Genomic DNA, 26093 nt, shown 5'->3' with positions numbered 1-26093 from the left:
CCAGAGATTCCATTGTAGTTTGTTTTAGGAGTGACTTTGGACAAAATATTTAGCCACTTAACCTGAATTTTCTTATCTTTAAGGAGGACCTTACTGTGTGGAGAAAACAAGGTTGTTTAACTTGGTATATAATGCTTTATGTTACTTAGAGACAGGGAACACCAACCTTCCCCTCTCCTCCTAGGTTTCCCACCGTTTTAGAGAACTCATGCAGCTCTTCCACACCGCCTGCGAGGCCAGCTCGGAGGATGAAGACGATGCAACCAGCACCAGCAATGCAGACCAGCTCTCTGACCATGGGGATCTTCTGTCTGAGGAGGAGCTGGATGAGTGAGACTCAGGAAGCATGTGGGAGATGTGTGTAGGATCAAAACCACAGGCACCCTGACGAGGGAAAGGGTGGTTGTACCTTGCTTGTGTGCCCCTTGAGCTCGGTATAGAGCTGAAGGAGCAGGCGCCAAGGACAGGACAAAGCTAGGCTGAGGGTTCTCATGGCTCTGCCATTCTCCGCCTCACTCAGTGTTTGTTAGGGAGTCTTTAGAGTCATTTTGTAAATAGTGTTGAGGGAGAGGGGCGCGGCTCCTTTTCTACCCTTTTTGAACTTTTTGTCCTGACGGTACACATTCGTTGTGATGTAAGGCACAGTGATTCTATATAAATGTAATAAGTGCATATGTTGGTGTAGCCAGTCCCAAGACATAGCTCCTGCATCCAGCACTTTTTATTGTAAACTAGTCCTTTCCTTTTCTTGGAACTTCAGTCCATAAGGCTGTCACCATGCTGGTAGCACTGGGCCAGACTGCATAGCTCCTGCAGCAGCTCCCCTAGGTCATCCTGTTCCACCCCAGCGTCCATGAAGCTGGCCCAGCGCCGCAGGTTGAGTTTGGTGAGTTCCTTGGCCAAGTCTCCCAGGGTCCGGTTCAAGGATGAAGAGGAGCAGAGGGCCCCGAGCACTGGGATGCTCTCCCCTGCCGCAGAGGGAGAGAAAAGAGACCTGTAGTCAGATGGTTCCTTCACCCTGAGACTGCCGTATCGATAGGGAAGTCTGGGTCTTTAGTTGACTTGATTATAAAGTAAACTCAATAAATTTTGTGTACTGTCCCCTTAGTATACCGGTACTCCAGAGGAAGAAAAGTCTTCGGGAACCATCAAATGAATAAAGAAATGTTTGACTGTGACTTTAAAGTATCTTTATCCAGGAAGTGATAGAGTAAATCTTGGTTTTCGTTGTCTCCTACATACCTGCCCCAGTTGGGGGATTATCCAGAACCAAGCCCTGCTGGCTGAGGCTTGAGAAGAGGCAGGGATAAGGAGGAACCACCTTGCAGGGAGTCAGCAGCAGATGAGAAGAACTGGGGACAAGAGAATAGCAGCTGAGTGAAAAAAGGTCGAGGGAGGTCTGAGATCTAGGAGGAGAGCGGGAGCAAGTGTTTTACTAACCTCCTGGCTCTAGGCTGCTGCTGTTGTAAATATTGGGCCAAGACTTCCTCCCCGGTGGTGCAGGCATGGAGCAGGGAAGGCAGAGGTGTGCCTGGGGTGAGCTGACTGCCAGAACAAAGACAAAATCACCTTTAATATGGGGGTGCTCGGGTTTTCTTTTTTAAAGTGGGACAGAGGGAAGAAGAGAAGGGCAATACCATGAGAATGTCCAGAGGTATTAGAGAGAAAAGAACACAAAACAGAGGCCTGACAAGGGCTCCTAAGGACCACCAGTCCTCACCTGGTGTGGCATGCTTTGTCTAGACCCCTCAGCACCACTGACTGGGCAAAGCAGTGTGTTCCAGAAGGGTCCCCACATGCAGACAGTGGAGTCCAAGGGGTGGCCCCTCCGAGCTGCATCAGGGTATCGGGAAGGGACTGGCTTGGACCCAAAGGGAAGGGGATGGATGCTCCTGCTGTCACCACCTTGAAGGTAAGGACAAAACCAAGTTACAGGCCTTTTCTCAGTTCTGACCTAACCCCTCACAAAGCTTCATACCTTTTTCCCAGAGAAGTTCAGCATCTCGGCCAGATGAACCATGGGAAGTGGTGAGGAATGTAGGCGATAAGGAACAGTGATTGTGTCCAGGGCTGTAGCCAGGATGGCACTGCAGTGGAAGGGCAGAGTTGCCTATAAAGAGGAGACCAAAAAGAGCACTCAGTCTCTCAGCTCTGGGAAGAGCGTGTGGAAGCGGGATAGTACTGGCAGGGGGACCTGAGGGCTTGGAGACAAATCGGTGTGATTGTCCTAAGGCTGGATAAACACAGGATGTGATCTAAGAGGCCCCGTCATAGCTGAGTTCAAGCTGAGGCTTCAAGAACAGGCTGACTTGGTGAACGGGACAGTCCCTTTTACTAGCAGAACGAGCATGGAGCCTTACATCATAACGCAGGTGAGGGAAGTTGACGGGTGGCTCAGGTCTCAGCCCCAGGCTCCCACCCAAGGATAAGGGGCAGACTAGAGAGCTGTGAGCAGACAGGTGCACCAGACCAAAAGCTGTGTTTAACAGACGATAGATGTTCTTCTGGGGCTCCTGCTGAAAGAAAGAGGAGTTTGTTCTCAGCAACTTTCTCACTGGGCTATCATTCCCTCATTTCTCCCTCCACTGAGGTTTTTCTTCCCAGTTCTACTCACCCCAAGAGCGTAGGGACCGGGGAGCAGGCCCCAGGTTATTATCCCGCGCCCTGAATACTCATCATGTAGCAGCTCTGCGGCCTTCGCACCTACACCAGAGAAGCCATCGTGCAGGTCGCACAGGATCTGGAAGCCCTAGAGAGGTGAACGATGAGCAGAATGAGCCTTGGTGGGTGTGGCTCGGTTGAGCATAGTCCCAGGCACCAAGAGGTTGCTGGTTCTCGGTAGAGGTTGTGCAGGAGGCAGCCAATTGATGTGTTGCTCTCACATTGTTTCTCTCTCCCCCTCCCTCCCTCTCCCCTTTCTCTCTTCAAAAATCAATTTAAAAACCTTAAAGAAAAGTAGAAGAGTTTACCCCAGTGTCCACTGTGCCCCTCAGCTACCTGCAGGTAATCACATTCCTCCACGTAGAAGTGCAGCCTGTCCTCCAGCTCTTCTAGGTACCTGGGTTCCTTCAGGACACTCTCCCCTTGGCCAAAAGCCTCCAGGCGGCCTGCTTCACTATCGTGCATAAACACAATCCAGGACTTACAGGGTCCTGCTCCTACTCCCCGCCCCCCCCCCCCCCCCCGAACTCCCATCCAACATTGGTAGGGACCCAGTTTCTTGCCTCACAGCCTCTGGGGCGCCCCATACCCATCGTGGTTGTACTTGTGAATCATACAGATGCTCCGGGGATGGAGGTGCACTCTGAGGAAGTCTGACCAGACCCTGATGCTGCCCTCTGTGGGGATGAGTGGCTCTGGAGTTGCAGCAGTGGTGAGTGGTGTGAGACCTGAAGGAAAATGAGAGGAAATTCACCTCCTCCATGTTCCCGCTCTGCCCACTTCCCATCCTGCAGCACTTGGACCGCTCTCACCTTTGCCGTTGGAAATGGATTTGACCCTCCAGAGACCATCACTGCTCAGCACTCCCTGGGAGGGATGAGAAAAATCTGTACTTAGTTCCAGGCGTCTAAAGGCAGAAGGCTCACTCTCCCTGATCTCGCTGGCCACACCCTGCAGCCTCTATAGCAGCACAATTCACCATGGCGAAGATCTGGAAACAGCCTAAGTGCCCATCAGCAGATGAGTGGATTAGAAAACTCTGATACATCTACACAATGGAATACTACGCTGCTGTAAAAAAGAAGGAACTCTTACCATTTGCAACAGCATGGATGAAACTGGAGAGCATTATGCTAAGTGAAATAAGCCAGTCAATGAAAGAAAAATACCACATGATCTCATTCATTTATGGATAATAAAGACCATTATAAACTGATGAACAAAAATAGATACAGAGGCAGAGCAGCATCGAACAGACTATCAAACTACAGTGGGAAGGCCGGGGAGGGTTCGGGGTGGGGTAAGAGATCAACTAAAGGACTTGTATGCATGCATATAAGCATAACCAATGGACACGAGACACTGGGGGATACGGGAAGCCGGGGGAATGTCAAGAAGGGGAAAAAAAGGAGACATATATAATACTCTTTGTAATACTTTAAGCAATAAAACAAAATTAAAAAAAAATCAATAAAATATATTTTAAAAAAAATTTAGAAAACCAAAAAAAACAAAGGCAGAAGGCTCACCCCCCCCCCCCCCATCTCGCTGGCCACACCCTGCAGCCTCCTTTCTGTTTATGTAGCCACAGTCCTTTTTATTTATTAATTTTTAAAATATATTTTTATTGATTTCAGAGAGGAAGGGAGAGGGAGAGAGAGGAACATCAGTGATGAGAGAGAATCATCCATAGGTTGCCTCCTCCACGCTGCCGCCCCCCCCCCCCCCCCCCCCCCCCCGGGGATCATGCCTGCAACCCGGGCATGTGCCCTGACCAGGAATCGAACCGTGACCTGTTTCATAGGTTGATGCTCAACCATTGAACCACACTGTCCAGGTCGTAGTCACAGTCCTTTAGGAAAAGTGCTCCTTCCGAAATTACTATTTAAGGCATTTAAGATGATTGAAATCCTCTATTTCTCTGACCCAGAGGAGGCACTGTGGTTGTAGCACTCGGTGTGCAAGTTCAGAGCAGTCTCTCTGTCCACCCCGCCCCCCTCCCCAGGGCACACCCTCTCAGATCTTTTTTCCCACTGTCCTTTCCCAAACCTTTCTTTTGCCTCTGTAACTTGTTTCCTTAGCCATTTGTTTCTTCTATGGCTCACTTATTACCTCTGTAACTTTCTAAATAAACTCTCTCATAATTTGAAAAAGAAGTTCAGGGCTGAGACCCTCACCTCCACACTCAGAAGATCCTGGAGATAAGGATTCTTGGGATGGAGTTCCTCTTTGTGTGTGGTGAGCTTCCCCTGCCTTAAAGAAATTGGAGACGGATCACAGCCAGTTTGCCTTTGTTTTCCAGCATTTTGTGCACATCTCCCACTCTTCTCCAGACGACAAATACCATGCTATTGCAGCGTCTAGCTGTTTGTCCCTGTAGAGTCCACTTTCTTGTTTTAGGGAGCTCAGACTACCTGCACAGAAATAACAGGAAATATGAAATCAAAGCCTAGTCCCTCCCAGGCTTCAGGTAATCTTCCTCTGATCACCTGAAAACCTGCTGTCACCATCCCTCCAGCACTTGGCACTTCCAAGCTTTCTTGAATATCCATAAGTTGGGGGAAAAAAACATTGCCTAGGAGAATCTAGATTTCATCCTTTCCTTAGCTGTGGGTATGAGGCAAAGACCATACCCAGCGGTCTTAGAGGCCGGCCGTGTCACTGTCTCCAGGGACAAGCAGCCCATTCCAGAGACGGCTCGTGAACGGAATAAAGCTGTGCCTTCTTGCGTCCCTGGGCATTTGTATATTGTGGTTAGCTCTCCCTAGGCAACTCATCTGTGCCCTTCAGCTTAGTATGGTCAGAGGGTCCTGAGACAAACGGATGCTCGAGACTCCGATGCGAAGGAGAACATGGGCACTGGCAGACCCCGGCCACCGCCTCACCCTTTAGATCCATGAGGATGAGCCTCGGCGTGTACGTTTCCTGGCCGTGCAGCGTTCGGCCGGCCCGGAACAGGACGTCGGGGCACAGCTCCCCCGGCGGCTCCTGGGTGTCAGTCGGTTCACGAAGCGCAGCATCCTGGGGAGGCAGAAAAGGGACCGGACTCAGGGGTGGCAAGATGGGCCAGCCGGAGGCAAGGGCTGGAGGTCCCGAAAGGCTCCGCTGGGGCAACTGCCAAGAGACCTCACCTGCTGGTTCCACCAGTGCGCTCCCACGAAACCCGCAAAATGTCCCAACTGCAGCGTGAGCACCTCCCGGGCGCCGCCCGCCATGCCGCGCGACTCCACGAAGTCGCAAAGCCAGCGCTTGCCCACTCGCTGCTCTCAGCCGATTGGCTCGGCAGGCTTGTAGGCGGGGCCTCATCCTCTGAGCCCTATTGGTCCACAAATAAGTCTTTTCCCAGAGGATGAACGATTCATTGGGCCTTAGAGACACCGCTCATAATTCCCGCCTCTTCCTGTGGTGGACTAGTCCTACTTGCTTGTGGTTGCCAAGAGGTGGGGCCCACGCCGGAAGTTGTAGCGCCCGAGCCCCCGCCCCTTGCTGGCGCGTTCTTGGTGCGGTGGTCTTTGCTGCTCAGGTGGGGACTGTCGGGGTTCACCCTACGTCTTACTGCTCTTGCAGCGTTTGTCTCTTCTCTCGGGATAATTCTGCTTCAGGCAAAATTAAAAGCTTGATGGAAAAGGTGCTCCCCTAGAGCTTCCCACGCACCCCTTTTCTTCCGCCTAAAAAGCCACAGCCTCCCTGATTCCTAACCCTGTGAACTATCTTTATCTGTCTGTCCCCTCTCCCAGGCGCCCTCAACGTGCACCACTTCGCCCCAAGCAGTTTAGCTTCCATCTGTTTTATGTCACGGCCATCAGGTAAGGCATTGTTTGCAGAAAGTACTCAGTGTGAAAACCCTTTGAAGTCCCCTGCTCAAGGTCAGCCCTCAGGCCCTTGCAAGCTTGCTTGGCCCTGGATTTCGGAGAATGGAGGCCTTTCTCCCAATTCTCCCCAACACACGGAGCTCCTCGTGAAGTCAAGTGCACGCCTGCATCCTGGTGTGATTACCTTGCCTCCAAAGGGACAACAGACACAGGCCTGTGGGTGTAGAGAGGACCCCTGAGCCGGCTCCAAATGGGGTGAGGCAGAAGGTGCTGGAACCCAGGCTCAAGTGACAGGAAGGGAGTGGGCTTTGCTCCGTGCCCAGCCCTGTGCCAGGTGCTCACGGTCCAGATCCTCTCCCATCCAACGAGAGGTACTTCTTTCCTCCCTCCCTTCCCTCCCTCCTTCCTTCTTGCTTTACTGAGCACCTGTCTGTGCCAGGCGCTGGGCTACAAAGGCAAAGCTAGCACCCCCAAGACCGCCCCGTGAGAGCATCATCAAGAAAATGGCTGTGACCGCGGTGGGTGCAGGATGCAGGGGGAGCCCCTAGGGCCTCAGGGAAGGTTCTCCAGTGGAGTTAAAGCCGGCTGGGACCTGAAGGCTGAGGAAGGGCATTCCAGGTGGAGGGAACTGCATGTGGGAAGGCAGGGAGGCAGGAAAGAGCCGGCCTGGTCTGGGAACTGTGGGAGGGCGATGGAGTCGGGTCCAGGAAATCTGCTGGGTGAGGTTGGGGTCCCAGAACCCACTCCCTGAGCCCTCACTCTGCCTTCTTGACCTCCTTTGCTCCCAGCTAGGAAGAGGCCCCGGCCCAGCTGCCCAAATGGATGCTTTGACATTGGAGAGAGGAAGTGAGCAAGGAGGGGCCAGCTGGTGTGTGTTCCGGGATTGCTTCTCAGAAACCTGCCCCTCAACATCTCCATCTCCTCCTCCTCCTCCTCCTCCAACATGGCAACCAGGAGGCAGCTGGGGGAGCCACCTGTGAGCTGGGCTGAGTTGAGGGGGAGGTTGGCTGGGGGTAAGGACCTCTGCTCCCTCTCTCTGAGCCTCAGTCTTGACATCTAGAATATGGGCACGGCAACCCAGTTGTGGGCTCCTGTCAATCCAGGTGCTCCAGGAAGCCCAGGCCCAGGCCCAGGCAGGACTCCTTAGGGCAGTGGTTCTCAACCTTCCCAATGCGGCGACACTTTAATACAGTTCCTCATGTTTTGGTGACCCCCAATTTCATTGTTACAAATTGAACATAATTAAAGCATAGTGATTAATCACAAAAACAATATGTAATTATATATGTGTTTTCTGATGGTCTTAGGTGACCTTGTGAAAGGGTCGTTCGACCCCCAAAGGGGTCGTGACCCACAGGTTGAGAACCACTGCCTTAGAGGAAGGCCCAGGAGGGAGGTAAAGGCGGGGCTGGGGAGTGCCCTGCCTCATCCTGCAGCTGGGGGCTGGGCAAGGCAGCGAAGAGTCCCTGAGCCACGTGGCCTGCGCTCCCACCAAGCAGCCTACCTGGTGTGCCCACTGCACTGTCACTGTGGAGGAGCCCCAGGGAGCAGGAGACAGGGCCCAGGCACAGACACAGGGATGATCTCCCTGTGAGCCCTGCAGTGAGAAGTCTGGGGTGGGGGGTGGGGGGTCTCCCCTGCCACGGAGCACAGGGCTCAGCTGTTCCCAGAACCCGGTCAAAGCCCCAAAAGGAGCCCTAGCCGGTTTGGCTCGGTGGATAGAGTGCCGGCCTGCGGACTAAAGGGTCCCAGGTTCAATTCCAGTCAAAGGCACATGCCCAGGCTCAATCCCCAGTGAGGGGCTTGCAGGAGGCAGCCAGTCAATGGTTCTCTCTCATCATTGATGTTTCTCTCTTTCTCTGCCTCTTCCTCTCTGAAATCCATAAAAAACAAAATAAAATAAAATCCCAAAAGGAGGGGTCTATTTCCTGAGGCTGCGGCTCAGATGACTACAGACTGGCCTAAACCGACAGGAACAAGTGCTCTCCCCATCTGGGTGCCAGAATCTGAAATCAGGGCGTCCAGGGCTGTGCTCCCTCGGAGGGCTCCAGGGCAGGGTCCTTCCTGCCTGGTCAGCTTCTGGGGGCTCCTGGGGCTCCTTTGCTCCTGGCTCCATCCCTTCAATCGCCCCTCATCTTCCCGTGGCCTCTCCTCCATCTTCAGGTGCCCCCTTGTCCTTCCTAACGAAACCCCACACTGTGTCCACTTCCGGCAGATCACGTGGCCACGCCCCGTTCACGTGCCCATTGCACAGGTGAAGCTGCTGCGGCACAGAGAGGGCGAGTGACTTCTTCCTTGGAGGGTGCACAGCAGTAAAAGGACGGAGCTGGAAATGGAACCCTCGGCTGCCCAGAGCCTCTGTCTCCTTGACCTGTGACCTCTGGGTAAGCGGCCATTTGCTCTGAGGGGCTTCACCCTTCCCCTCACCCCCCATCCACCCCCAGCAGACAGGGGTCCGGTCTTGGCACCAGCGCCTCCGGGCGGCTGCTCTCTTTGTCCCGAGGTCCCTCCCAGCTGGTGACCTTGGCGGAGTCCCGCTGCATTGGGGCGAGGCCCTGCGTGGGGAACATCCCGCCTCCCCTCGCTGTCTGTGGCTTAGATTACAAAATACCATGATTTCTCCGTCTGGCTTAGGCCGCCTGCCTCTCCTGGTAGATTTTGTTTTACCTCGAAATGAAATTGATTCGGGGTCTGCAAACCAGCAGACTGCCTGCATTCGCTCTGAGACGTGGCTCTGCCCGGCGCCTCCTGGTCCAAGTCCCCGATGCCCCCCAGCTCCGTGGCAGCATCGCTCATCCCCTGGGCCCCCCGTTCAGCACAGGCACCCTCAGCGCTTCCCCTGCAGCCCCAGGGACCCGCTGAGCCCGGGCCCCGGCCAGTCACCAGTTCCCCGGGTCCTGCCTGCAGCCCCAGGTCCTCAAACCGGCGTGGTAGGGCCCTGAGAGTTGACCCCTTAGGCCAGCGGTTATCAACCTGTGGGTCTCGACCCTGGTCGAACTACAACCCTTTCACAGGGGTCACCTAAGACCATCGGAAAACATGTATCAGCGGCTCTCAACCTGTGGGTCGTGACCCCTTTGGGGGTTGAAAGACCCTTTCACAGGGGTCACCTAAGACCATCGGAAAACACATATATAATTACATATTGTTTTTGTGATTAATCACTATGCTTTAATTATGTTCAATTTGTAACAATGAAAATACATCCTGCATATCAGATATTTACATTATGATTCATAACAGTAGCAAAATTACAGTCATGAAGTAGCAACGAAAATAATTTTAGGGTTGGGGGTCACCACAACATGAGGAACTGTATTAAAGAGTTGCGTGGCCTTAGGAAGGTTGAGAACCACTCACTGCCTTAGGCAGAGGGGGCAGATACTGGGTGTGCACTCTGCCCCCCCCCCCCCCCCCCCCGCCACACACACCTGGCCCCGTGATCATTTATTCATTTCCATTCGTGTATCCTTCATCTGATTCTTTTTTTGTGGTTTCTATGTCCTTCTTAAAAAATTACTTTTTTGTTAATCCTCACCTGAGGATATTTTTTCTATTGATTTTGAGAGAGTGGGAGGGAAGAGGAGAGGTGGGGAAGGAGAAAAACATCGATGTGAGAGACACATTAATTGGTTGCCTCCCAGAGGCACCCTGATTGGGGCTAGGAATCAAACGGGCAAGGTACATGCCCTTTCCTGGGAATTGAACCCTTGACCATTTGGTGCATGGGCCAACACTAACTATTGAGCACACTGGCTAGGGCTCCATGCCTTTATTTATTTTTCGGGGGAGAACGCAAATGCAGTTCCCATTACCACAAATTATGCAGCCGAGTGTCCCACATTTGGGGAAATCACGGGGTCAGCACACCTGGAGTGCAGTGCATCCTCACCTTGGGAAAACCCCCTTGGTGATCATGGTCTCTCCTGCCCGGTAGCTATTCCATGTCTTTTTTTTATGCTACTGAAGGGCTCACTAAAGTCCTGGAGCATCCTTATACCTGTATTTTGAACTCTATCTGATAATTTGCTTGCTTCCATTTCATTTAGTTCTTTTTCTCAAGTTTTCTCCTGTTTTTAAATTTAGGAACTATTAGTCTTGTCAGTTTGGCTGCTGCCCTGTGCTTGTTTCTATGTATTAGGTAGAGATGCTGTCTCCTGTACTTGGTAGAGTGGCCTTATGTAGTGAAATAGAGATAAGGTGAAGTCAAAGAAGGAAATAGGGTAAGAGACCCTAAGTCAGATAGCGATTAAGTGGTAGATTTGTGACTCAAAACTCTGACTCTATACCAAGAACCTGGGGATGGTCAGACAATTTAACTCTATTGAAACTGATTTGAGTAATTATTTCTCAAATCTCCCAAAGATGGTATACAGCTAGTACTACTCTATATGCATTAAGGACAAGTGAATCATTACACACAATGCATTCTGTCAGGATTTACTACTTAATTCTTCCGGGAGCCCGTATAAAGGGGCTGTGCCGTACAAAGCTGCCGGATTCAGGTGGAGTGTCAGTAAGGTTCTCAAGGACCACCGATAAAAGTGTAAAATTTGGCCAATCTGAACACTCTTCCCATCGTATAGATCTAACACAACACTTTAAGAAAGATAATTTAATTTTTAGGAAAAAAGGCACAATTAAAATGTGAAAACCATATATAATAAACTGATATTAGTTTCAGGAACAAGAGGATGTCTTATTGCCATTATAGTCACTTTACAAGGAGCCCATTTCAGCCAAGTTGGGAGTTGATTTGCAGTACTGTCCAGTCTCATGAGCTGTCCCATCTGATTGGGCCTGTGATGTCCATGCCTTCCATGCATGTTGTGGCCATGGCCTAGAGGTAGGCACAGAGCCGCTCCAGCTGCCCAGGATTCCCATTACTTAGGAACAACAGCTCCTTTTTACCTTCTTCCGTGTGAGCTGAATGGAGTCAAGCACAGATAACTGGCAGTTTTCTCCTGAAGTATTAAGTTACACCCAGAGAATTCTGTAGAGGCTACATTATCTAGATTACATTCTGATGTCATTAGCACTCCCAGAGACCTCACTGCTAGATCCTTCATCCTAATAAATGATTATATTTTCTATGCACATTTCCCTTTCTGTCTCTATTCTTCCAGTCCAGCATTTATCTTTCCCATTATTCCAAGATTATCTTCTGGACTTTAGGACTTGGTCAAATCTCCCAACCACCCCAAATCTCTCCATTGTGCTTCCCAACCCATCATGTTGCAGCTGCTTTATACTCTTTCCTTTAGTAACATATTCCAGTTACAGCTAATTCTCTATGACCTGTCGACAGAACAGCCTTGACTTTTCCTCTATATCCTCCTCCTCCTCCCTGTCCTCAAGCCGAGGGCAAGGATAAAAAGAACAGCTTGAATGCTCTCATGTACAAGACTAGGACAGATAGAGCAAAGATTTGGTTTGATGGGGTGGCGGGGTTTAGTCTCTTACACAGTCAACTATTCTGTGGGTGTCCTAGCATATGAGTCAACTGAAGTTTGTTGAATGATGAATAAATGCAACAATGAACAAAAAAGATAAAAAAACAAACAAAGAAAAATGCAACGATGAGAGTGTGGCCAGCAACTGAACCAAGTGACTGGGCTTGGTTTGGCCTCCTCTCTCAGCATGAGCATTTTATTGTAGACTACTCTGGGAATTTAGGGAGAGGTAGAATGTCTTTTGTAAATTAAACCTTACCCCGCCCCCCTTCTGTACCATGTGATCAGCCAGGAAGAAGTCAAGATAAACGGAATAAAGATGAAATACAAATTACACACTACTCTTGAGGGAAGAAGAGGTCAAGGTTTTGACAGTGGGGTTCTTCCTGACAGATAAAGTCCTTATAGAAAAAATTAAACAACTGACCTTTCTCATGTTGAAGCCAACTGTTTTCCAAATAATACTGAATACAACTTTCAAATTCCTTTGGGTTATAGTTGCCAACCAGGATAGGAATAAAGGGATCCAAGGCATCAAATCCTTCCTGGAAAAGAAAAAGGATAAAGATATAGTAATTGTTAAGTGACACACAGGGCCTGTACGCACTAGGTCAGTGATGGCGAACCTATGACACGCGAACTCATTTTTTTAGTTGATTTTTCTTTGTTAAATGGCATTTAAATATATAAAATAAATATCAAAATATCAATCTTTGTTTTACTATGGTTGCAAATATCAAAAACTTTCTACATGTGACACGGCACCAGAGTTAAGTTAGGGTTTTTCAAAATGCTGACTCACCGAGCTCAAAAGGTTCGCCATCACTGCACTAGGTTGTGCTTTTGGCCACACGTACTCTTTTAAAGATAATCTCTTTTCCTTCTGGTTCATCTACTACATGTTGCCTGTGTGTGTGTGTGGCTGTTGCAGGCAACTGTGTTCTATGTTGACCTCATTAGAAATTCAATTAAAAAAAATATTTTTATTGACTTCAGAGAGGAAAGAAGAGGGAGAGTTAGCTAGAAACATCAATGATGAGAGAATCATCGATCGGTTGCCTCCTACACGCCCCCAGCTGGGGATTGAGCCCGGAACCTGCGCATGTGCCCTTGACTGGAATTAAACCCTGGACCTTCTGGTCTGTAGGCCGATGCCGTATCCACTTAGCCAAACCAGCCAGGGCATGAATTCGTCTTGAAAATAAATTCTTCTTTATCAGTTTTCCATGGCTTAGAAATGGTGGGTTTTAACATTGCCCAACCATGGTCCAGAAGGTGCCTTTAACTGGGTGTTATTAGTAGCCCATATGCATCCAGGGTAAGCTTAAAGGGGCACCTACTGGCCAAAGCTGGGATAATTTAAGCATCGAAATAAATAATGGTATTAAAAATTAAGAATCCACATGTCTGTACTGAAATAAATAAATACATAAGGTAAAAAGGAAAACTCTTACATATAATAGAAAGCCAACTGATACATTTAGAGGAAATGATGGAAATAGAATATATCTATTTTGCTATTATCATGATAACTAATTTAGGAAGAATCACCAATGAGTACTAAAACTAGTAAGGAGAAATTTGAGGAGTAACAGGATATTTACCTAGTCTCAAAATACACATCCACAAGGTTATTTATTCACTATAAAAGTAAAATAACAACTTCACTGAGGAGAAACCAAATGGATGCCATCTTAATTATGTGTTCAAAGTTAACATTGCTAGTAGTAGGAGAAATAGGTTTCATGTGCCTCCTAATATTATGCTCTAAGAGCACACATCACTTCTAATATCACATATAATCAGGAGAAAAACATCAGACAACTTCATAAAATAACCCCTAAGATAACTGGCATGTATTCTTCAGAAATAAAAATATTAAGATTATAGAAGACAAAGACTGAGGAACTGTCCCAGGTTAAAGGAGACTAAAGACACATGACAACTGAGTGCAACACGCTGCCCAAGACCCTCTTTTTTCTGTAAAGAATATTGGGATATTCTATCAAAACTAGAATAAGTTCCATAGGTTAGGTTAACAGTATTATATCGATGTCAACTTTTTGATTTTGACAGCTGTGCTTTGGTTATATATTAAGATATCTTTGGTTTTAAGAAGTACACATGATTTTGAAATAAAGAGGCATCCTCAGGTTACTGCTACATATTCAGAAAAAAATGAAGAGGAAGAAGAATAAAGCAAATATGATTAATGTTAACATTTTAGGAATTTGGGTGAAGTCATACAGGAATATAATTTTTATCCAAGTCTGAAATTATGTAAAGAAAAAGAAAAAGATGTCTTTAGACAGAATGACTATCTAAGGGAAACAAGTTTTTCAATGGTTTGACCTTTCCCAGCAGTTCCTGGGGCAGATAGGCTTTCCTGGGCTTAAAAAGAGACCCAGTCTGGCTCAAAGTCGTCACAATGGCACCTCCATTCTGAAAGAAAGGAGAAAAAGACAATTAGAAAAAGCTAAAACAGATAGAAGATCTAAAAACACTTTGAACAATTGTAAGCAAAGTAATTACACCAATATTTAAATAAAATGGTTTTGAATAAGCTTACTCCAGTTAAATGGAAAGATTAGAAACCAAATATATAGACTTTAAAATTGGTACAGTTATGGGAATTAAATGAGATAAAAGAACGTTCTGTCCATAAAATTAGAGACTGCGAAGTGCTAGGAATGATGTAGTGGAAGATCTTTGAAATGAAAATACATTTCTCTCTGAAATGTGTTAGGCATCATATCACTCACCCAGTCATTTTTCACCATCTTCCTCAGGTTGTGAATAAGTGCTAGTTCCTCGGCGGCGATCTGCACATTGGTCAGTGTGCGAGGGGAGGAAAGGGTGGGAGCAGAAGGAGGCCATTACTTGCTTTTGCCTGGATGCTTCCCTGAGACAAATTACTAGTAGTTGGTAACGACTAAAAAACCTTCAAATACTACGGCACCATAGTAGAGGCTGAAGATAAGCCTCTGAGATAAGCTACAGAGCTGTTGGCCCTAAAACTACTGTGCTTCTGGAGTTTAAAAAACAGCCCCCAAGGGCGAAAACATCCACTGTCTCCAAATACCCCCAAGATACTTCTCATCTTCTCTTTGTACACCACATAGCCTCATTTTGAAAAGAGAATAGAAAGAAAAAAAATGTAATAGTAGCTTCTGTTGTCATGCTCTTTTCAAATACTGTCCCTTCCCTAGACAGTTTGCTCAGTGGATAGAGCCTCACCCTGCAGACTGAAGGTCCCAGGTTTGATTCCAGTCAAGGGCATGCACCTTGGTTGCAGGCACATCCCCAGTAGGAGGTGTACAGGAGGCAGCTGATCGATGTTTCTCTCTCATCGATGTTTCTTATTCTCTATCTCTCTCCCTTCCTCTCTGTAAAAAATCAATAAAATATGTTTTAAAAAACAAAATACTCTCCCTTAGTTTTCAATGAATAGTGGAACTTGGTATCATCCTCTTTAAAAAAATTGACTTTAGAGAGAAGAGGCGGGAGAGAGAGAAAGAAACATCAATTTGTTGCCTCCCGTACTTGCCCAGACTGGGGCTCAAACTCACAACCTGGTATGTGCCTGGCTGGGAATCAAATCCACCACCTTTTGGTGTACAGGACGGTGCTCAATCAACTGAACCAAACCGGCCAGGGCTGTATCAGCTCCTTTTGATGCTATTTTCACTATACATCTAATTCAAATATTCCTAGGCAAGAAAATATATTGTATGTCTACTATGCCCAGACTATATATAATATGGCACCAGAAATCAGAGAAACCAGAGCAGAGAAAGTCAGTTTTCCTACTGGACTTTTATCTTCTCTTTTCAGCGTGGTCCTTCCCCAGAGCGCATTGACTCCATCCACTGCCACCAAGAGGTGAAAAATACCCAAAGAACTTTGCCTCTTTAGCTCTTTGAGCACAATCCCAACGGCATCTGTGGCGTTCCTCACCCGCATTATGCCCTGCAGCAAAAGGGAGAGAGTGGCTTACAGTCCAGCCTGTCTATAAGAGGCCTTCTCTGGTATGGCATCGTACACAGTATCTTTTTTTATACCTGTTCAACTACTTCTCCCAGAGAACTGCCTTTCTCAATGCTTTCTCGCTTATTCCAGACATACTTCTCTTGAATTTTTATCTAAAGCCAAACAAAAGGTTGTGTTATTAGGAATCAGTTTAATTCTGTTTTTCAAGCCCTATAAGAGGTCTATCTCAGTATGGAAGTGAATGCTATCTAGCCTAGATATTCAAGAATTACTAGAGTAAAGAGTAATTTTACCAATACATTTCTGGTTCCAAAAAAGATTTTATCTGGAGAAAATTATGTAGCTAGAATATGCTTTAGAGAATTTGAGCCTGTGACCTTGGAAAAGTCAGTGAATTAATTTGAACTTCAATTTGCTACCCACAAGATGGGAACAGCCTACTGATGGCTCTATGGGTAAATGAGTTTCAGATTGTGAGCTCACTGTGAGTAAAATACTATATATGCAAGAAGTAGAAAATGGTATAGTTATCTCAACCATGATACTAGTTCTCCAGTCTACTGGTACTTGGAGCACAAAGAAGATAAAATCTATTTAAAGAATGGCCAGCACCAAACTTCTGGGAGTCTAATCACCTGACTCAAGAAACGCTCATTTGTAGTTTTGAAATTCTTCAGCCAGACTGAAGCCTCTAAAGGTTGGTCAAAGCGCTGTTTGTTGTAGGAGGACTGCAGAAGATCCCGGCAGTCTTTCACCCAAAGATGAGCTAAAAAAAAGGGGGGCGGGGGGCACAGAGAACAAAGTAGGCAGGAATTAACTGTATACAACACAAAATACTCTATTAACTGTAAGTCATGGGGAATGACTTTAGTGTCCTATATATTTCTTAAAGCCTTGTTTCCAAGGTTTATTTTAGATTAAACATTATCATTACACTCAACACACAAGGCATACCAAGTGAATTAATGGTCACCTCAGCTTCCTGGTAGTTTCTAAAGATAGTCATAGTATGTGGATGCACATACACAACAAGGAAGGATATGTACAAAGAATGAGAGTTTAAGTTTTTAAACTCTAGAATGCTGATTACCAGGACCATGTCAGTTTCTCTGGATACTCAAAACTGCTGACTGATGGCCATAATGCCTGTGATGACCTCGAAGGTGGGAGTTTATGCTCTTGGGCATCACATATCAAAGTGAGGACTGCTGGGCCAAAATAGTTCATTCTTATTATCAAAAGGTTCCAGGAAGCTTTCAGCTGAATTTCTTCTTCTTTTTAAAAAATAGGTTTTTATTAATTTTAGAGAGAGAGGAAGAGAGGGGTAGACAGAAACACGGATGAGAGAGAAACACCAACATCAATGGGCTGCCTCCTGCAGGCCCCCTGCGGGGTATTGAGTGTGCAACCAGGGCACGTGACCTGGTGCATGAGTCAACCAGTGACCCACACTGGCCGGGCAGCTGAATTTCTTCTTGTTGCATTTACTTCACCTTGCAACTTGCTTGTCAGTAATATGAAGAAATTATGAACTAGTTTAGATCATTCTGTATCTGGAGCAAAGGCCTCTCCTGTAGCCATCAGAGAGCCCTGTCCAAAAATTAAAGCCATGATGCTACCACAGTAACAGGATAACAAACCCGTATAGTGAAGATAGGAAGTTCTTACCATCTGGAATATGCAGTATCAGCCAGTCCTGTTTTGCACAGAAATGAATAATATGGCAAAGACTGAGTGTTTTTCCTGTTCCTTTTTCCCCATCTAAAGCACTTGTTGTTAAAGAAAACATTACCAGAAGGAACACTTCTGCTAACAAAAAGTACACTTGCATTTCTTCTTTTCTCACATTTGAGGGAGGAAAGCACTGGCTTAAGACAGCCCATGTAGGCAGGAAAGGATACAGAGAACATATCGTACAGCTGGATGAGCAAAATTGGTGTTTTTCAGGTAATGCAGAAGCTCTAGGGCTGGTTTCCTTACCATCAGGCAAGCTTCATTGAATGTCTTCATCTAATAAAACAGGGAAGGAGAAAGGAGAGAGTGGGTGTGGAACTTCTAACCTGTTCTTGGTATGCACACTGAGCCTAATATAGCAACAAATTGTATATTTTTAATTTATGCAGTTAGGAGGGGTTGAGTTGATTCTGATTTTGAAAATATATCCATATAATTAAGCTAAAAATTGAAACACATGATCTCACACCAACTAACGTAAGAGTCAGCTTTTGATTGTATCTGTTATGAAGTACAGATATTGCATCAGTTAATTGAAATCTACAAATAATACAGACATCTCACAACATAACTACCGATAGGTATTCCACTTAGGGTTGATGTAAATACTGAAAGCATATAAAATGCTACTTAATGCTACCTCTAGCATGGCTCAGTGGTTAAGTGTTGACCTATGAATCAGGAGCTCACCATTTGATTCCCAGTCAGGGCATATGCCCAGGTCTAGGCTCCACCCCCAGTAGAGGGCGTGCAAGAGGCAGCTGATCAATGATTTTCTCTCATCATTGATGTTTCTATAGCTCTCCCCATCTCCCTTCCTCTCTGAAATCAATAAAAATATGCTTTTAAAACGTCAATGGAAAAAAATATCCTCAGTCAGGATTAACAACAACAAGGAATAATTTCTGAGGCTAAAAATAACTCAGCAGGAGTTAGCAAAAAGAACCAATCATGTTAACAAAATATGCTTGCAGTTATTCATGATTTTTTTTTTTTGGTTAATCCTCACCCCAGAATATATTTTCCATTAAATTTTTTTTAAAAGTGGAAGGGAGGGATGGAGAGAGGGAGAGGGAGAGAGAAACATCAGTGTGAGACACACATCGATTGGTTGCCTCCGGAACACAACCCAACCAGGGCCAGGGATGGAACCTGCAACCCATGTATATGCCCTTGACTGGGAATCAAACCCAAGAAAGACCCTTGGGTGTGAGGGCTGACACTCCAACCACTGAACCACACCAGCCAGTGTGATCATGAATTCTTTATTGGCTACAACACAACCCAAGCAACTCTGGGTTTAAGTTATGACCACAAATCTAGAATTTTCTGAAAATCTGTGAAAGTGAAGAACAATGATACATCTAATCCAAACATAATTTCTATATGTCTTAGGAACACATTATAATTTTGTTTTTCTATAGCATATTAACTATTTTCATGATACTTTTCTAAGGAAAATATTAAATTCATTTTTTTAAACAACTACTTAAATATTCAAATTTCCCAAAACCTGTTAGGTAAGGAAAATAGCAGAATATTGTTTATTTATTTAAGAATACTTTGGCCCTCGTCAGTTTGGCTCAGTAGGGCATTGTCTTGCAGACTGAAGGGTCCCGGGTTCAGTTCTGGTCAAGGGCATGTACCTTGGTTGTAGGTTCCTTTCTGGCCTGGGCTCTGGTTGGGACTTATGCAGGAGGCAACCAACCAATGTGTTTCTCTAACACTGATATTTCTCTCTGTCTTTCCCTCTTTCTTCCACTTTCTCTAATAATAGCACCATTAACAAAAGATGAATTCATCTATTGTTTTAAGATTCAAGTTTCATTTTTTTATTGTTTTCTATTCATTTCATCACATCACTTTGCTATGAACAGCTTGTGTTCTGGGCTCCCTCCAATTCCCTCCCCTGTTTTGAGCACCTGCATTGCATATCGAGGAGGCAGGCCATGGGGGAATATAGTCTTCATATCCTGGAGGGGTAAGTGGTAGTGCTGACCCTCATGCTTCTCCTCATGCTTGGCCTATGAAATAAAAATGCAAACATATAATGGGGCTGTAGACAAAGTGACAAAGTCTTTGAAAAGTGGAAAGGGCCTGATAGACAATACTGAGGAAACATTCATCTCTCAGAATTGAAAAGCATATCTTCCATTTCTTATCTTAAATAAAAAATATGCTAGTTGTTGCCCCCAAATCCAGTGTGTATATACAGCTGGGGTTGGCCTGAATGATGAAACCAGTTGCCCAGCAACGTAAACCTAGATGTGGAGGTAGCAGTGACAATTCTTGCCATCTGGATTCTTCTGTGCTGTGTATAGAGATGATCCAGTCATGTGACAAGATCATCTGCATTCTGCTGTTTCCATAGAAACTCTAGAGGAATTGGCAGATGAAGAGACTATATTCACAGGGAAAGGCACTTTGATGATTTCATTCACTTATTCTATTTCATTTTGTGCTTTTGAAAGTAGGTGAACACTGGAGATATAAATAAAACACCCCCCTGCTGAGATAGTGTTTTGGGTAATGAATTATTTTTTTTCCTCCCACATGCACAGCAGCATATGTTAAGATGGGGAAACTCAGAGAGTAGGAAAAGAAACAAACAAACAAAAGCTATTGGTTTTCTTCACATTTAATCACAGACCTTACAACAAACTTCATTTATGAGAGGCAGCAATAATGCTGGGGAAGGAGAAAAAAAAATCAACATCTAGTCTAATGGGATCTGAAGTAGAAAATACAACATTGGATACCACTGTAATCCTAGCTTTTGCTGACAAACTTCATTTTAAATGCAACTCTTCTCAACAAGTCACTTCCTTCTCTAGAACTAGGAAATCCACTTAGAAAAATAGATAGAAAATAGTCCCAGATGGGTTAGGAAAACTAGGTTCTGTAACGCTCTGCTGTGATCTTGGGCAAGTTAAGTTGATTTCTTTAGAATTTTGCATACCAGTCTATACTATGGTTGACCATCGTTTTTATAAATAAAGTTTTATTGGAACATATCCATTTCCATTTGTTTATAACAGAGCTCAACAGTTGTGACAGAGACCGCTGTGGATCATAAGCTTAAAATTTTATTATCTGGTCCTTTAAGGAAAATGTTTGTCAACCCATCATACAGTAAGATCAATAATATCTGCTAAATTTAACTTCTGAAGAATTGACTTAAGTATTTACTATGTGCCTGCTCTATCCCCAGCAAAATCCTTGGCATAAGATGAATTCAATGGCGGGATTAAATGAGAACAAATGTGGACTGACCTGCCTAAGTGTTTTATCTATATACTATAGGCCCGGTGCACAAAAATTTGTGCACTCAGGGGGGGAGGGATCCCTTAGCCCGGCCTGTGCCCTCTCACAGTCTGGGACCCCTAGGGGGATGACCACCTGCTGGCTTAGGCCGGCTCCCTGGGAGATTGGGCCTAAACTGGCAGTCAGACATCCCTCTGGCAGCCCGGGAGCCCTCAGGGGATGTCCACTTGCCAGTGGGGAGCAGGCCTAAGCTGCAGTCGGACATCCTTAGCACTGCTGAGGAGGCAGGAGAGGCTCCCACCACCACCGCTGTACAGGCAGCCTTCAGCCTGGCTTGTGGCTGAGCAGAGCTCCCCCTGTGGGAGTGCACTGACCACCAGGGGGCAGCTCCTGCATTGAGTGTCTGCCCCCTGGTGGTCAGTGTGTGTCATAGTGGCCAGTCATTCCCAGTCATTCTCCTGTTAGGGTCAGTTTGCATATTACCCTTTTATTATATAGGATAGAGGCCTGGTGCATGGGTGGGGGCCAGCTGGTTTCCCCTAAGGGTGTCCCAAATCAGGGTGGAGGTCCCCACTGGGGTGCCTGGCCAGCCTGGTGAGGGGCTGAGGGCCATTTTCAGGCTGGCCACACCCCCTTCAGGGTGGGGGGTGGGGGGGTCCCGCTGGGGTGCCTGACCAGTCTGGGTGAGTGGCTGATGGCAGTTTGCAGGCTGTCCCCGCTGGGGTGCCTGGCCAGCCTGGGTGAGGGGCTAATGGCTGTTTGCAGGCTTGCCAAGCCCCCCCAGAGGGGACCCTCACCCCATGAGGGTGTGGCCAGACTGGGTGAGGGGCTGATGGCTGTTTGCAGGCTGGCCACAGCCCCTTCAGGATGGGGGTCCCTGCTGGGGTGCCTGGCCAGCCTGGGTGAGGGGCTAAGGGCCATTTTCAGGCTGGCTAAGCCCCCCAGCGGGGACCCTCACCCCATGAGGGTGTGGCCATCCTGGGTGAGGGGCTGATGACTGTTTGCAGGCTGGCCATGGTCCCCAGCCACCCAAACTCCCAGTGGAGGCTGGCTGGAAGCAGGTATCTGGGATTTATTTGTCTTCTAAAATTGAAACTTTGTTGCCAATGAGCGGAGTCCACAGCCGGCTCAAAGCAGGTGGGAAGCTTGGCTTCCTTCATCGCCGGGGCAACCAAGCCTCCTGCTTGCTCCAGCTCCGTGGCTGCTGGCCGCCATCTTGGTTGGGTTAATTTGCATATAGTTGCTCTGATTGGCTGGTGGGCGTGGCTTAGAGCATAGCAAAGGTATGGTCAATTTGCAACTTTGTCTTTTATTAGTGTAGATATAAAAGCCTAAGAGACTGCTACAGCTAAACTACTGGTATGACCACAACAACTGGCCAACCAGTTGCTATGATGTGTACTGACCACCAGGGGGCAGATATTCAATGCAGGAGCTGCCCCCTGGTGGTCAGTGTGCTCTCTTAGCCAACCTCCTGCAACCCCTCTCCCCCTGGTGGCCCCCCCCCCCCCCCATAGGCCTCGATCACCAGCCAGGCTGAGGGACCCTACCCGAGCACGAATTTGTGCACCGGGCCTCTAGTGTTATAATATTAGACAGGGGGATGGGGATGATCTGGGTTCCAGAATGCTGTCTTGGGTGCACTGTCTGACTACATGTACATTTTCTTGATATGTAAAATGACAGCAGAAGAGATTATAAGCACTGAAAAAAATTCATATACATATTAGCAACTCACCGGGTCATTCTCACTGGTGCAGGAAATAGCTCTAGGACTCTCAAATGAAACCTGGTTATCCAGGTGAGCAGCAAGGCTCTGGGGTGCCTGGGTCCCCAGGCGCAAAAAATGTCCAGGGTCCAACTAGAAAAGAAACCAGGTTAGTGTTTTGTAATTTTAAAAAATATATATTTTATTGATTTTTTTACAGAGAGGAAGGGAGAGGGATAGTTAGAAACATCAATGAGAGAGAAACATCGATCAGCTGCCTCCTGCACACCTCCTACTGGGGATGTGCCCACAACCAAGGTACATGCCTTTGACCGGAATCGAAACTGGGACCTTTCAGTCCGCAGGCTGACGCTCTATCCACTGAGCCAAACTGGTTAGGGCTAGTGTTCTGTAATTATAAAGTTTATGCTTGCTACAACACTTAGTTTTTAAGCAATATCTGCAACAGGGAAAAATGCCACTAACATACATTTTATTTTTATTTTTATTTTTTTAATATATTTTATTGATTTTTTACAGAGAGGAAGGGAGAGAGATAGAGAGTCAGAAACATCGATGAGAGAGAAACATCGATCAGCTGCCTTCTGCACATCTACTGGGGATGTGCCCGCAACCAAGGTACATGCCCTTGACCGGAATCGAACCCGGGACCCCTCAGTCCACAGGCTGACGCTCTATCCACTGAGCCAAACCAGTTTCGGCTGCATTTTATTTTTATGTAAAATGAGGATCCTTGTAATTATTGTAATTCTCTAAGTATAATCAGATTATTCATGCTCTGAATCTATTTCAGCTTATGTTGCTACTAGAGGCCCAGTGCATGAAATTCATGCACTGGGGGGTGGGGCAGGGGCGTGGGCCCTCAGCCTGGCCTGTGCCCTCTTGCTGTCCGGGACCCCTCAGACATCCCTTTCGCAGTCCAGGACCCCTTGCTCCTTACTGTTTGGCTCGCTGCTCCTTAGCGCTGCCATGGAGGCAGGAGAGGCTCCTGCCATCGCTGCTGCACTTGCCAGCCGTGAGCCTGGCTTCTGGCTGAGCGGTGCTCCCACAAGGGAGCACACTGACCACAAGGGGGCAGCTCCTGCACTGGGCGCCTGCCCCTGGGTGGTCAGTGCACATCATAGTGACCGGTCGTTCTGATTGTTCCACCATAACGGTCGCTTAGGCTTTTATTACATAGCTGGAACTACCTGACAGTCAGTGCACCCCCAGATTGCGAGAGGGTACAGGCCAGGCCGAGAGACCCCACTGGTGCACAAACAGGGCTGGGGAGGGACGCAGGAGGTTGGCCAGCCAGGGAGGGACAGCGGGAGGGCTCCAGGGCATGTCTGGCTCATCTCACTCAGTCCCAATCGGACAGACCCCAGCAGCAAGCTAACCTACTGGTTGGAGTGTCTGCCCCCTGGTGATCAGTACATGTATAGAGAGTGGTTGAGCGGCCTTAGCATATCATTAGCATATCACGCTTTGATTGGTTGAACGGATGACTGAACACTTAGCATATTAGGCTTTTATTATATAGGATACCAGGGCTCTATCCCAAATGGAAACAAAAAATTCCATTAGAGATTGTTCAGGAACATAGTACAGCCATTAACCTGAAGTAGGAAACTTCTTTTAATTCTCTTGCCCACAATGATGAATGGTGGCCAGTACTGTTCAATTCTCAGCTGTTCAGTAATCGTAGTCACTTCAGTAATTAGGGGATTAGTGCAATGTTCCTATTTGGTAGGTATAATTATACCCTCCACAATTTTCTTGCCAGCTGTGTCCTGGAATAAAGAACTTTTATTGATAAAAGAATGAGGGAGTATGTACAGCATCTAGGTAAGTGAAAAGATAATGCTAAATTCAGTGAACTGCACGTGGAAACCTCTGAACTAGGAAGGGAGTGGGGGGATGGAGTGCAGAGAGATGATGATTCAGGAGACAAATCTGGCAAAATGCTAACTGGAGAACCCCCAAACTGAGTTTGAGGATAAAAGGCTTATGTAGGAGTGAAAAGATGCCAGTTAAAAGGGAAAGATTAGGATATGAAATCAGCAGAAGCAGATATGAAAGATGGCTGCAATAAGGAAGATACCTGATAAATCAACAGGCAATATAAAAACTGCCTGTATTTCTATTTAGTCTTACCAAGCAGCCTCATGAGTCCAGAAAATGTGTTATTTTTGTACCAGCCCTCATAACACTTACATCCACTTAAAAAGACCTTAAACTTAATAACAACTTTCTAATTGGTTTTCTTTACCTCTAAATCTTTGATTCTTCATCTTTCATAGTGTAAAAGACTTGTCCTCCCAAATAGTAAGTTTAACCTTCTTCTAATAAAAAAGTTTGGTTTTGCCCTAGCCGGTTTGGCTCAGTGGATAGTGCGTCGACCTGCAGACTGAAGGGTCCCAGGTTCGATTCCGGTCAAGGGGACATGCCCGGGTTTCAGGCTCCATCCCCAGTGGGGGGAGTGCAGGAGGCAGCTAATCAATAGTTCTCTCTCATCACTGATGTTTTTTGTTTTTTTTTAAAAATATATTTTATTGATTTTTTACAGAGAGGAAGGGAGAGAGAGATAGAGCGTTAGAAACATCGATGAGAGAGAAACATCGACCAGCTGCCTCCTGCACATCTTCCACTGGGGATGTGCCCACAACCCAGGTACATGCCCTTGACCGGAATCGAACCTGGGACCCTTCAGTCCGCAGGCTGACGCTCTATCCACTGAGCCAAACCGGTTTCGGCCATCACTGATGTTTTTAACTCTCCCTCTTCCTTCCTCTCTGAAATCAATAAAAATATATTAAAAAAAAAAAAGGTTTGGTTTCCTACTAATGCCAAAATAAGCCCCAAAGTCCTTAGCATGGTAATCAAGGCCATGACTTCAATGGACCTCTCTAGTCTCATTCCTGTATGAACTCCATATTCCAGCCTATGACCATGTTATTCACTTTGATACTTCTATACTGCTCATTCTACTTCAACTTCCCTCTCTCCCTATTGAAATCTTACTCCTCCTTTAAGGCTCATCTCAAATGTCACAACCTCTGTGAAGCTTTTCCAGATACCTCCAGTCAAAAGTAATTATTTTCCCTCTCTGCTGATAGCACTTTGTCTTGCATGGCATTAAAAAAAAAATATATATATCCAAGGATATTGTCCCATTAATTTTTAAAGAGAGTGAAAGGGAGGGGTGCAAAGAAAGAGAGAGAGAGAGAGAGAGAGAGAGAGATAACATTGATGTGAGAGACACACATGGACTGGTTGCCTCCTGCACAACCCCCAAGCTGAGGATTGAAACTTCAACTGAGGTATGTACCCTTGACCTGGAATTAAACTCGTGACCCTTTGGTCTAACCACTAAGAAAAACTGGACAGGGCAATAGGTTCTTTAAAAAAATATTTTTATTGATTTTTAGACAATAAAAAGAGGGAGAGAGAGAAACATGGATATGAGAG

General features: G+C 46.5%; 3 protein-coding genes, 1 long non-coding RNA gene and 1 other non-coding gene across 17 annotated transcripts in view; 2 read left to right on the top strand and 3 right to left on the bottom strand.

Moving 5' to 3' along the window:
* The window catches only part of GON4L (gon-4 like), a 51338-nt gene extending 50160 nt beyond the window's left edge, over positions 1–1178 (top strand). For 8 of the 9 annotated variants that reach the window (XM_070396430.1, XM_070396427.1, XM_070396429.1 and 5 more), the window contains 2 exons: positions 185–330; positions 1109–1178. In XM_070396430.1, the coding sequence (XP_070252531.1) occupies positions 185–330; positions 1109–1160 (198 nt within the window). In that variant the 3' untranslated portion in view covers positions 1161–1178. Of the gene's footprint in view, positions 1–184 lie in introns of all 9 variants that reach the window. The other variant, XM_070396431.1, reaches the window with a different exon arrangement.
* Positions 704–5892, bottom strand: MSTO1 (misato mitochondrial distribution and morphology regulator 1). Of its 2 annotated transcripts, none has more exons than XM_070396435.1 (14): positions 5793–5892; positions 5547–5682; positions 5006–5075; positions 4839–4914; positions 3474–3528; positions 3251–3389; positions 2998–3115; positions 2615–2749; positions 2361–2516; positions 1979–2110; positions 1721–1905; positions 1441–1545; positions 1243–1352; positions 704–968 (listed from the first exon to the last, which is right to left on the bottom strand). In XM_070396435.1, exons 1-14 carry the CDS (start codon positions 5874–5876, stop codon positions 757–759), a joined length of 1713 nt encoding a protein of 570 aa, XP_070252536.1. In that variant the 5' UTR covers positions 5877–5892; the 3' UTR covers positions 704–756. The 2 variants fall into 2 exon arrangements, with proteins under 2 accessions (XP_070252536.1, XP_070252537.1); XM_070396436.1 differs by having other exon boundaries at positions 2361–2513.
* Positions 5893–6101: 209 nt separating this feature from the next.
* Positions 6102–26093, top strand: part of LOC138996343 (uncharacterized) — a 25229-nt gene continuing 5237 nt past the window's right edge. The window contains exons 1-4 of the long non-coding RNA XR_011468749.1: positions 6102–6184; positions 6399–6467; positions 7262–7449; positions 8689–8857. This is a non-coding gene — a long non-coding RNA (uncharacterized lncRNA). The remainder of the gene's footprint in view (positions 6185–6398; positions 6468–7261; positions 7450–8688; positions 8858–26093) is intronic.
* LOC138996486 (U1 spliceosomal RNA) lies at positions 10259–10414 on the bottom strand. Its single transcript, XR_011468780.1, has one exon. It is a non-coding gene; the product is annotated as a U1 spliceosomal RNA (small nuclear RNA).
* Positions 11074–26093, bottom strand: part of DAP3 (death associated protein 3) — a 27265-nt gene continuing 12245 nt past the window's right edge. For all 4 annotated transcript variants that reach the window (XM_070397488.1, XM_070397486.1, XM_070397485.1 and 1 more), the window contains exons 3-13: positions 22653–22775; positions 19573–19674; positions 17818–17926; positions 17585–17677; positions 16552–16682; positions 15988–16068; positions 15737–15895; positions 14689–14748; positions 14279–14368; positions 12354–12471; positions 11074–11399 (exon numbers count right to left, since the gene is read on the bottom strand). In XM_070397488.1, the coding sequence (XP_070253589.1) occupies positions 11314–11399; positions 12354–12471; positions 14279–14368; positions 14689–14748; positions 15737–15895; positions 15988–16068; positions 16552–16682; positions 17585–17677; positions 17818–17926; positions 19573–19674; positions 22653–22775 (1152 nt within the window). In that variant the 3' untranslated portion in view covers positions 11074–11313. The remainder of the gene's footprint in view (positions 11400–12353; positions 12472–14278; positions 14369–14688; positions 14749–15736; positions 15896–15987; positions 16069–16551; positions 16683–17584; positions 17678–17817; positions 17927–19572; positions 19675–22652; positions 22776–26093) is intronic.

The sequence above is a fragment of the Myotis yumanensis genome, unplaced genomic scaffold (assembly GCF_028538775.1).
Source record: "Myotis yumanensis isolate MYYU_CA2020_CCGP unplaced genomic scaffold, mMyoYum1.0.hap1 SCAF_17, whole genome shotgun sequence".
Lineage (NCBI taxonomy): Eukaryota > Metazoa > Chordata > Mammalia > Chiroptera > Vespertilionidae > Myotis > Myotis yumanensis.
The sequence above is the reverse complement of the archived record's forward strand: the minus strand, read 5'-3'. Positions and strand labels throughout refer to the sequence as shown.